Raw genomic sequence first — 11,479 nt, 5'->3', positions numbered from 1 at the left:
GACAGTCTTGATTTTGTCTCAGAGTTATTATTGCACAACTGACTGTTCATTTACTTGGACAGAAATGTGTGGTGGAAGTGATTCCTTTTGATCAAATTTGTGTCAACCTTTCCCCCAGATCTCCAGGGGCTGCTTTGCTGACATGTGGTAATCTGGAATTGAAGATCAATGGGACTGGTTGAACGAGCAACACAGAACAGGGAGATCAATCAACCCGTAGAAAGCTAACATGACTTATTCTCACTGGCTGTAAGATAGTCAAGACTCGTCTCAGTGGTAATATTAATGATCAAATGTGATTTTTTTCCCTGCAGTTCACATGGTTAACACAACACCAAAACGCATTTCAGCCTGTATGTTACTATGTTCATGCACTTGTGTTAATGTTTAACATTTAAGGCCCTCGCTGCCTGTCCAGACCCTGTAGTAGTCATAGTCAAATAACTATTTGCAAACTGTTTGTGTTCGGATAGCAGTGCATCAATCATTCAGGCAGAAGTAACTCAGAAGCACACTATGTTCCTTCATACATTTACTGAATTACAACTGGTGTCAGCTCAAGCTTTACATATGAAACATAGAGTCTCAGTATCAGTCGCTCAGGAAATGAATCATTACTTCACACAGACGGTCACTTAGTAGACTGACAGCGAGTAGGAAATGAAGTCAGAGCTTGACATGTCACAGACATTAAGAAAATCCTGAACAATGAGCTGCAGCTGCATTAATGAGATTAACAGAGAGATGAGTCGTCAACATTTTGTTCCATCCAGTGATCTACTCATGGATCTCTGGAGGTCAGCACTTTATACAATCTCATCCAAGTAATTTATACAGTGATAAGCGTTATTGATTGGGGGATTCAAAGTCATTGTTTGTTCATGGGCGAGAAGATTACAACTGATAACCCATTGATTCTACTATGAATCATGTTGGCAAAGCTATTTTTAATCTTTCATGTAAGACGTTCTAAACAAATTTCTTCTTGATGGTTTGTGTTAACCTGCAAACAGGAAATCACTTTGAGAGAAAGGACTTCAAAAAAAGGGAAACTCACATATTAAGATTAACAGATACATGTTCACGGTTGTAGAACAAAGTTGATCAAAAAAAAATATTTTAAGTGAAAACAGAGAAAATATGATCATTTTAAAATTTTGTATGGATACATTTCTTCTTTACACACTTTATTCATATGAGGCCAAGGTTTTGTACCGTGTTTACCTTTTTTTATAGTCACATTGACGACTCTCATCTGGGCTCCGTGTGGCTGCAGAAGCAAAGTTTTGAGATGAATCGCACAACTACATCCCGATAACAAAAGGTTTTGGTACATTACTGGTTTATGTTTTATGAGAATCAAGAGGTCATGTGATGATCACCCTTATCTCAGGTCTCAGACAAGTTGACTTTACTTGACATGAAAACAGAATCTCAGCTGAAGAGAACTATGTGTGAGATGATCTTAAGTGACTAATGCACTTTCTGAAAACAATGGATTAACAAGCATACTTTATTTCTGCACTCCATGACGATTATCTACTAAGTTAAACCAATTTTTCAAATCACCCTCAATATGCAAAGAAGGGAGGGATTAGACAACAGAATGTGAATATAAAGAAACACAACGGCAATATGATGCAATCAAATAAAATAACAGTACATATGCAGCTTTCCAGACAATCTGAGTGCAGATATTGATACGTGATGACTGAAATTTGGCTTCAGTGCATTTAATTTCCATCATTTTCACTTTATTTTATAAATGTCATAACTAGTATTTATTTATTAAGAGGCTAAAATCCCCCAGTCACTGTTTATATATATATAACGATTCATTTCATTGGTGGACACAGACTCACTGTTAGGGAGACACAACTTTGGCCTTATGTGCTTGTTATTGAATTAAAAAAAAAAAAAAACTCATTTCCCCATAGATCTGTGCGTGATAGAAAAGCACACACTTCACCTTTGAGCCATCTGTGATCGGCTTCTGCAAAAAACAAAAACAACCCAGAGGCAACAATCGCTTCTTAAAATGCGAATCTCCGCAGGATCGAGCACGGCGGTTGTATTCCCGTTCACAAATACGCTGGAACCGGAGCAGCGGTCGTGTTCTGTGACGTGTGTTTCTGCACCTGGGCACCTCCTCTCGTCGCCGGGGGTTGATGTCACTGGCAGCAGCAGGGTGCTCCGGACAGGACGCGAGGAGTGTGGGTAGAGCCGCGCACACGAACCCTGGAGATCCACGGTGAGAGGAGGGGAAAGTGGGCGATGTTGCAGCCTGTGTGTTGTTTATGGACGTTTCGGGGAGGCTGCTGATACGGTCCGTCCACGCTGAGAGTCGAGTCCGCAGGATTTTGTAGATCACTTCTTCAAAAAAAAAAGGAATACAAAAAAACCCCCAAACATGTCGTCTCCAAGTCCGGGCAAGAGGCGAATGGATACCGACGTGGTGAAACTGTATCCTTCCTAGATCATAAACAAGCCGAAATAACCAAAGCTAACAGGCTCGTCATGTTTTTACAGCCAGTGTCATTGCTCTGCGGTGGATTAAACGCACAGTTTGTCCACGGTTGATGTGGTAGAGATGTGTAGGATGTGTTTCCTGGCTGTTAGAGATGTGTATGTTTGTGAAAAGTGTCTAACGCCGCGATGTAAAGGGGGCAGCTCTAACGTTAGCTGCCTTAAGTTAGCAAAATAGCAAAGGAAGCTACACGTTGACTGTTGTTTGTGTGGCGTTACTTGCCCGTTAGTTAGCGTTAGCATGCGAATACATTAGTTGTATGTTTTTTACTTGTTTGCATCCATTTGTTATCATCTGTGGAATCTGCCGCTACACAGACCAGCCTGCCCGAACTCTTGTGTTAGCTGTTGGACGTCGCTAGCCTTAGCTCGGGGATCGGTACAATAGCCTCTTAGCTGTAAATATGAGCTCACATCGGACTGACAACACAACATGAAGGATAATCGGAGGCTTCTTTACATTTTGGAAACACTCATTTGGAAAGACACGTCCACGTATTTGTGTTTTCAGCCCCGTTCACGCAGGGGAAGCTAGCTGTGTAGCATGCTAATCGCCAGGAGAACAAATGAGGTCGGTGGAGCGTAGCAGAGACGATCTTTGGCAAATGATGAAGTAGAGACACAACTACTTTTAATAACATTATATAAACAGACTTCGATACTTTGGGCTTTGTTATCCATTGATGCCTGGATACGAGGATCTCACAATGTGAATATAAACAGGATGCAAATTGTGTTTTTGCTGAATAAGTCACGGTTTGCGTGTTTACAACATGTTATACAGTAAAAACAATTCTAAGATAGAATCATTCTAGATTTCAGACGTTGAGAGGAGAGGTGGGTGAAAGGCCAATGATACGTTGTCCTTTTTAAAATACAAGTGTTTTCATCAACCTCGCTCTCTTTGTGGCAGGATTTCAGATTACACGGTGTTTCAAAGTGTTGGCTGCTGACTGCTGCTCACTGCTGCTGCGGTGTGGTGTGTGTGTCGTTGTGTTGCTCCTCGTTAGTCGCAGTTTGCTGCTGAAGTTTGCTTGAACGCTTTAATGACAGCGTGAGCTGCATTGTTTTGTTTTTGTCCTGCAGCGAGATGCTGCTCTCTGATTGGTCGGCCTGTTACCATCCGGAACATGGCAGGGGGCGGGGCTTCACACAGCTGATCGCGGAACAACAAGCGTGCTGTCCGGGGCACGGGGGGCTGGGAGCATGAGGTCCACGGCGGGGACAGGGCGTGTTGTTTTCGTCCTCGCAGAACCAGGGTCATCTAAAACAATTGGACGATTAGTTGATTAGTCAATTTAGTCCGTGGGAATGATAATGTTTCGATCATTGTTTCGATCATTCTGTGTCGTTTTAGATTGTGAAATGTGACGAGTACATGGTGTTTTCTGTTTTTATGTAAAGTTTAGTCATCTTGAGGTTTTTTATCAGACAAAAAACGCCATTTAAAGACGTCACCCTGGCCCTGGCTTGGGTTCTCACAATTTATCAACTAAACGATCAGTTGAATAATCAGAAATGTATGTTCACATCTTATTGTTATTGAAAACAACACGTTTTGCAGCCATGACAACACAGATATCTAGTAGTGCTTCATTCCTCTGTCATTGAGTATGTTCAAGTTAGTTGTTAATCTATTTGTGTATTTACAGTCTTTTAACCAATACCTAATTATTTAAAGTTTAAGTATTTTTTAGACTTGAACACAATCCGTATGAAAACAGACAAATTGACCTAATGACACAAAGATGTTGATTCCAGGATTTACTCGTATTAATTCAATATTTTAACACTTCCTCTTGTTTGTGTTCAGGTAAATAGGTACATTGTTTTATTTTGTGTGTATGCATTTTAAAGCATATTTATCAAAGGTGTGATCATGAACATACAGTCTTGTCGTTAAAAGACACAAACAAGGAGAAAGTCACATTACAGTAAGTGTTTTTGTTTTTCTTTGATGTGATTATAAAATATGGATGAGAGATCTATGAATAGACATCAGGAGTCACTGAGGAAAAACACATTTTCATCCCACAGTTCATGCATCTGTGGACCTTACTCCAACACTTTCCAAACCTGGTGTTTTAACAGAATATATCGTAGTCTCATGTTGTGGCTTTAAATCACATGTGTTGGATTAGAACAGCTGATTCAGGCCACAGCTATGTCACCATCCTTACTAACATCACTATTGTACACATGTACATCAGGCTGAACCAGATTTACTGCCATGACTTTACTGCAGGTGAGGAAATTACATTTCTTTGATTATATAAATGGGCATAGAGCCAACAAAGCACAATGTCATGAGAAGTCAGTGCTCTGAGAGCTTTAGTCCAAATAAAGCTTTTCCCTTGTGCACTTCCTTTACTCTTGAGTGAGCATATGCCTGGTTTCTATGGATAACCCTCGGGGAAAGGCAGGACGGAGAGATGGCCATTTTTACTGCACAAGCCTGCTTCTATAACATGTTTTATTTGTAAGAGCCATCCCATCACATTCAGAGCTACCTTATCTTCTTGGTCAGTGGTTTGAAAGCCCTTTTCTTTGAGTGACTGAGGTTTTAAAACTTTCTTCTGTAAAATATAAATTATCTTGCAGAAATCTTGTGTTATTAATCCGCTAAACTGGCATCATAGCAGTACCATGCTTAGTTTGTTGGGATGGAGATGACAGAAGGATTTATGACAGCATGATGAAACAGGGTGTAACAGTTCCGTCTGTTTTTTGAATTTCCACCCGTCATTGAGTCAGTCTCATGGCCGTTGACTGAATACACTCGACCTTTCTGTGTTGCGGTCACACAGTTGACTCAGTTTCGCGTCTCTTGCTGTCGCCACATGCTGCAATTATGACACATCCTCTCCGCCCAAATCGGAGCTGGAATTAACGTGAAAACATGAGAGTTTACATCAGTCAACAAGTTTTAAGATCAATGCACACAGCATCTCAATGTTTGGTTGTTGATAGACCCTCTTCTAATGTTTGTACCTTCAGTGTTGTTTTCCTGTTCCAATACGTTTATTAACGATAATGAACTATGGTCACCCTCCACACATTCCTTATTTTGTCTAATTACTTTTTCTGGAATTTGACAAATTTGGAATGATTGATGTGTGATTATTATATAGTGTGCAGTGGAAAAGTTCTTATTCTTCTTTAAGTTCTGTTCCTCTGTCCTGACTCATTATGAAGTTGTTTTGTTGCTAAGGAGAGCCCTTGTTTGTTGTCTGAGAGTGGCCGTTGCATTATTGATTTCACCGCCTCATGTTATTGATCCTACGTTTAACTTCTGCCCCAGACAAGTACACACAGAGTGAGAATCTAAAATGTAGACACAATGGAAATATGTTTTGTTGAAAAAATGTGTTTGCTGTTTGGGTGCTTCTTTTCCTAAACCACACGTTCAGTATTGAGAGCAAGCACGAGGTCACGATCCTCAGTGGACTCAACGAGTTTGTGGTCAAGTTCCATGGACCACCTGGAAGTAAGACCCCTTCAATTCTCACATTTTCACATTCATTCGCATTTACCACATTTTGCTCTGTGAAATATCAATCCTCTTAACTACCTCTTGGCAATAAAGCTAATACACATGTTTTCCTAAGGAGTGTGTTAGTTTTCAGAATATTTTGATCAACCTCACTTTTTTCCAGCGCCATATGAAGAAGGCGTGTGGAAGGTTCGGGTGGACCTGCCAGATAAATACCCCTTCAAATCTCCATCAATAGGTATGAAATAATCATCGATAATCAAGTCTTGTGCTGAATCTTGCTGAACGATATAACTGGAATATAACTTTGCCCATCACTATCGTTAAGTGTACTGTTAGTGCTGTCAAACTGCATCATAATTAAAACTTTATTTTCCAGGATTCATGAATAAAATCTTTCATCCCAACATTGATGAAGCGTAAGTAGGACTTTTTAAATACATTTCTTCTTCTTCTTTATTGTTGCTGTGCCCAAACTCTGCTGCTTCCTTTTGTTTTGACAACCTCTGTGAGGCTCTTATTGTGTATGAGTCTCAGTGTTGTGTTTTGTCGTCTCTCAGGTCAGGCACAGTCTGTTTAGATGTCATTAACCAGACTTGGACAGCTCTCTACGGTGGGTCACAGTCACTGCTCTCATTGCGTCACAGCCTTATGTAGTTATACCAGTCACTCAGTTAAACAGTAAGGGCCAATAAATCAACACGAAGTGAGCAGCGTGCACGTCGACAGGAGAGCTGCCTCCAGAGCATCTTGGTTTAATCGGCTTACACTTGAGTGATAGCTGCCTCTTGTATTGAGGTCATAGTCACAGATTAGAAGGTGCTGAGGCTGAGAAGACTCTGAACAGGATGTAGCGAACACACTACCGTTGTTTATTTCTGTTGTTCATGTGAAACTCTGATAAACAGGCCCACGTTTCGGAGATGGCTGAAATCATATCAGAGGGCCAATCAGAGCAGGCTTCATCAGAAAGGTTCAAGTAATAACCCAAATAAAAATATGAACCTGACATGAGCTTCATTTGTCTCCCTTAACATTTAAAACCAAAGCCATAATGTGTAGGAATTGTTTTGTTTTTTAGTGGAAGAAGGTTCAGCTGTAAACAGGATGACTCGGTTATGTAATGAAAGCAAGTCCAGCTTGTTGTAACTTGTGTGGGTTATTTTATTTTATTGTGTACTGACTAATCTTTCTCCCCACATCCACCAGACCTCACCAACATCTTTGAGTCGTTCCTCCCTCAGCTGCTCGCCTACCCCAACCCCATCGATCCTCTGAACGGAGATGCAGCCGCCATGTACCTGCACCGACCAGAGGATTATAAACACAAGATTAAAGGTAGCACACAAGTTTCTTACCACATAATTGTTAAATAGTGGATATACAGTTGAAATAATAATAATACAGTTTAGTTTTAGTTTTTAGATTTTGATTTGTTTGATACGGGCAGATACTGAAATAAGTGAGATACCGATACGATATTTCGGCTGATAAAAAGATTTGGCAGATGTTATAAAGCCCCTAAAAAGAAATGTTTACAGACATTTTACAGTGTAACAATAAACTTTATTATAGATAAAAAGAAAACACAAATACATCAAACTGTATAGAACTTGAATTAGGAAATTATTTTCTAACATATAAACACAAATGTACATATTGTCTGCATTATTTATCCTTTTAATAAGTAAACAAACACAGAGCGATATATCTGACGAAATATGAATCCGTTGAGGTCTACCTGAAATCACCTGACACTGTGTGAAAGTAGTAGAAGCTGCTCTGTTGTTGCTAAGTTACTGTGAACACCCCATGGTCAGCCATCTCTCTCCCTCGTCGTGTTTTTCTTTCAGAGTACATCCAGAAGTACGCCACAGAGGAGGCTCTAAAGGAGCAGGAGGAGGGAGGGGGCGACTCTTCCTCCGAGAGCTCCATGTCAGACTTTTCGGAGGACGAGGCTCAGGACATGGAGTTGTAGTGAAGGGGGGGGGGATCCCGCCCACTTCACCTCACAACAGACTATTATTTCCTAAAGAGCAGAAAAACTCAGTACTATATTCATATTTAAGACAATTTTTTACAGCAAGACAAACGATTTTTATTGCTACACAAGGATTTGCAGTGTGATATCGCTGAATATTAACCCTTACTTAGGAATTCACGACCGCCTGCCCCCTCCTCTTCACACCAACAGCTTAGAAAGGAGTTCGTCATTCAATCCCATGATTCTCAGCGGCTTCAGTCAGGGGCTTTGACACTGCTTGACGGAGTTTGTCCTGAGCAGTGAGACCAACTGGGAGCAGGACTGTGATCGAAACACAACTAGACTGTTTACACTCTGTTTCCTCTTTGGATCCACGACCTGCAGCTCATCAGCTCTTCTGTTGTAACACGCTCTCGTTTTCTTTTTTTAGTTTTTATCCAACATTTCATTTAACTCGCTCACAGACGTCTGCAAATCCCAATCCATTATTTCTAAGCAGACTCAAAATTCAGAAGAGCACCCCCCCCCAGAGGCTAGACCCCAGAGGATCTACCATTACAATCATCACCCCTAAGGAGCTGAGGACCAGAGGAGCTAAGGACCTGAGGACCAGAGGACCTGAGGACGGCGTGGCTGCGGACGCTCTCCCAGCTGACACCTCACACACACCATCAAACAACCAATGCATCAACCATAAAACGCCAGTGTGTGTTTGTATGTGATCCAGGGAGAAGCATGGCGTTTTGATAACCTGTGTCGCAATGACCACTGACCACTCAGCAGAAGTGGGGGACAAGGTTCATGATCCTGATCTTCTCATTTTCAACACCATTCCCCTCCTCCTCCTCCTCCTCCTCCTCCTCCTCTCCGTTTTAGGAAAGTGTTTGTCATTCTCTGAGTACCTTTGTATATTGTGGCATGACACAGAAGTGAAGTTTGTGTAGGGCTTTGTGGAGCTGTAACGCTGTAGACATGAAGAGGATGCCTGCGTCTTCTGTGAGCCGGGCGGGGTTTGTCGGGGGATTAACCAGTTCCTTGTTGAATTGTTGAACTTCTTACATTTGCCTATTGCTTGTGTTGAACTATAATAGGTGTTTGACTTGCGTAGGGATAGTTAGTTTTTTTGCGGGTGGTGAATTCTATCATAATGTATGGTTTAATACTTAATGTAACCCACTAGTTTAAAGACTGTCCTGTGAAGATGAGAAGAGTTAATACATCTTTGTCTGTGGGATAACTCTGATGAATCAAATCCTGCAAAGACGTGTTGCACCCCTGCACCCCCTTCTTATGCAAATCTGTCCCTAGAAGATGATTTACGTTGTCAGACAGAAGTGCTCTTTGTTTCAGCCATTCAACGCTGTCGCATTTCCTTTTGTCGTGCTGTTGATGGTCTGTTGTTTTCCGAGATGGCGGGACCAAATTATAACAAATCTACAAGCCTAATTTTTTTTATATATATATATTTCTCCCCGAAAAAAGAAAAAACATGCAGGAATTCCTCCTCAGACTCGATTTGAGAATAAAGTGTTAGTGTTTTCAAAGTGTCAAACTCCTGCGTGGCCATCTCCGATGAGTTAAAACTCAAAGCACAGGTTTGTTCTTTTTCAGATTCATAGCTTTGGTCCTGATTTAACCCTGAAAAGGTTCACGTGTCTGTCAGCAGTTGTGCAGAGGAGGTGTTAACAGAGAAGTGACAGTTTGCTGTTAAATTTCCTGACCGTCTGTGTTATGCAGCCTCCAAGCCTAATACTTGTTTGCAGCGTGCACTCAATGCACCGCAGACCTGTGTGTAGTTTTTGTTGTTTCTGTAAGAAAGCAAAAGTTATCTTACTTCATCACCATCAACATGGGCTATTCCTTCCTGTTTGGAGAAAAAAAAAGGATTATAGTCAAACTTGAATTAATAAAAAATAATCCCTTTATAATTTTTTTAATGATATCAGGATCTCTTCCACGGTGTCTTGCAAGAGGGTTTACCTTCATTTGAGAATAAGATAGGTTACTAAAACCAGCATGTCACAGTTTTTGACATGGAATTAAAATGTATTTGTTAAATAGTTAAAGTGGCTGGATTTAGCCTTGGTAACCAAATATATGTTGGTGTAAGTCTTAGGAAGACATGATACAGTCAGTTCTCACAAAAACAATCCACTGTCCAGCCTTGTTGTTTGTCATCATCTGGATTCATCAGTGTATTATGTATTTTTTATTAATGAGACATATATCTGATGCCTATTATTTGTTTGAATGTTTTTATTTTTGTCTTTTAAGCCCGATGTCCAAGACACAAGTCAAGATATCCCAGATTTTTTTTAAAAGGCAAAAAATGAATAAATGTGCTTCCCTTGTAACTTGGAGAAAGAAATAAAACAAGAAAAAATAAACCAGAAATGTCGATGCTACAATTCTGTTTATGATGCTGTGTCAGATGTGCTGTGGTCAGAAAATGACTGTTTCCGCCTTTAATTTTTAGATTTTCTGAAAACAAAGACTAGTATATACTCGGGCCTTGTGGCACAAGTCACATACAGAATGAATTTACAGTCATGTGGTGGAGAGAAGTGGTTTTATTCTGGGAAATCCACACCAACTGAATGATTGTTACATTTGTCTCTCTGGCCACTAGATGGCAGCGTTGTCCTTCAGACACGAAGTTACAAACGCTAATTTCTGTTTTTGCCTCATTTCTAACACCTTTACCTTTAAATATATAAACGTATGAAATCACATTGCTAAGGTTTAAATGACCCAGCTCCATATGAAATGTTTAAAGTACATTATTATTATTATTATGTCTGCATTGAGACATTTTGACACGTCAGAAGTAAAATAAATAAATAAAAGCAATGATGTTGAATTCCATTGAGCTGCTTCAGTTTCAGGTTCCTGGTGTTCTTGCTGCCTCGTTGTCACACTGGGACCTTCTACAGAACAGAACGTTTGCAGGTGTGATGCCTGTTATTAATGACGAGTTAAAAAAACAATCAAAACATGGAACAGTAGACATAAAAAAGTTTAAATACTGACATGCATATTATATTTTTGAAATGAATATGTGCTGTATATATATATGATTTTAGTCAGTAAGTCAAAGTGTGAATAAAGGTGGGTTCTGACCCCACAAAACTTTCTAAGAATTAAATTATTTTTTTTATGCTAAGTTCTGGACTTTTCATGACAGAAATGGATTTGACACAGTTAAAAAACAATAATGATGAATAAATAAAAAGCCCACGCACATGAGATGCTGGAGTATGATGCTCTTTGACAGACACAGGCAGACAATAATGATCTCATGAAATATTCATAGGTGTGTGGCCATCGAGCCTCTTTCTGTGCAGGTTTCCTGTTTCACTTTAATTTGGCGTGAGGTTTGCAGCGTATCGCCATGCTGTGTGTGTGCAGATTATTGAAACACAAACTTATTCTTATAGCCGGTGCAACAATGATGATCTGCTCCATGACCAGCTCCT

At 40.2% G+C, this 11,479-nt stretch overlaps 1 protein-coding gene across 1 annotated transcript; it reads left to right on the top strand.

Moving 5' to 3' along the window:
* Positions 1-2,084: 2,084 nt before the first annotated feature.
* On the top strand, positions 2,085-10,397 carry LOC109624581 (ubiquitin-conjugating enzyme E2 H). Its single transcript, XM_020079372.2, has 7 exons — positions 2,085-2,463; positions 5,937-6,013; positions 6,183-6,257; positions 6,399-6,438; positions 6,580-6,632; positions 7,229-7,357; positions 7,873-10,397. Exons 1-7 carry the CDS (start codon positions 2,411-2,413, stop codon positions 7,995-7,997), a joined length of 552 nt encoding a protein of 183 aa, XP_019934931.1. The 5' UTR covers positions 2,085-2,410; the 3' UTR covers positions 7,998-10,397.
* Positions 10,398-11,479: the final 1,082 nt, after the last annotated feature.

Source organism: Paralichthys olivaceus, chromosome 7 (genome assembly GCF_024713975.1).
Source record: "Paralichthys olivaceus isolate ysfri-2021 chromosome 7, ASM2471397v2, whole genome shotgun sequence".
In the NCBI taxonomy this organism is placed as follows: domain Eukaryota; kingdom Metazoa; phylum Chordata; class Actinopteri; order Pleuronectiformes; family Paralichthyidae; genus Paralichthys; species Paralichthys olivaceus.
Note: the sequence above shows the minus strand (reverse complement) of the source record. Positions and strands in the feature narration are given on the sequence as shown.

Excerpts from the sequence above, each read along its gene's own strand:
- LOC109624581 (XM_020079372.2), top strand. The coding sequence starts at position 2,411 with ATGTCGTCTCCAAGTCCGGGCAAGAGGCGAATGGATACCGACGTGGTG. Across the intron at positions 6,258-6,398 it reads CTTCAAATCTCCATCAATAG|GATTCATGAATAAAATCTTT; the intron begins GTATGAAATAAT and ends TTTATTTTCCAG. Across the intron at positions 6,633-7,228 it reads GACTTGGACAGCTCTCTACG|ACCTCACCAACATCTTTGAG; the intron begins GTGGGTCACAGT and ends CACATCCACCAG.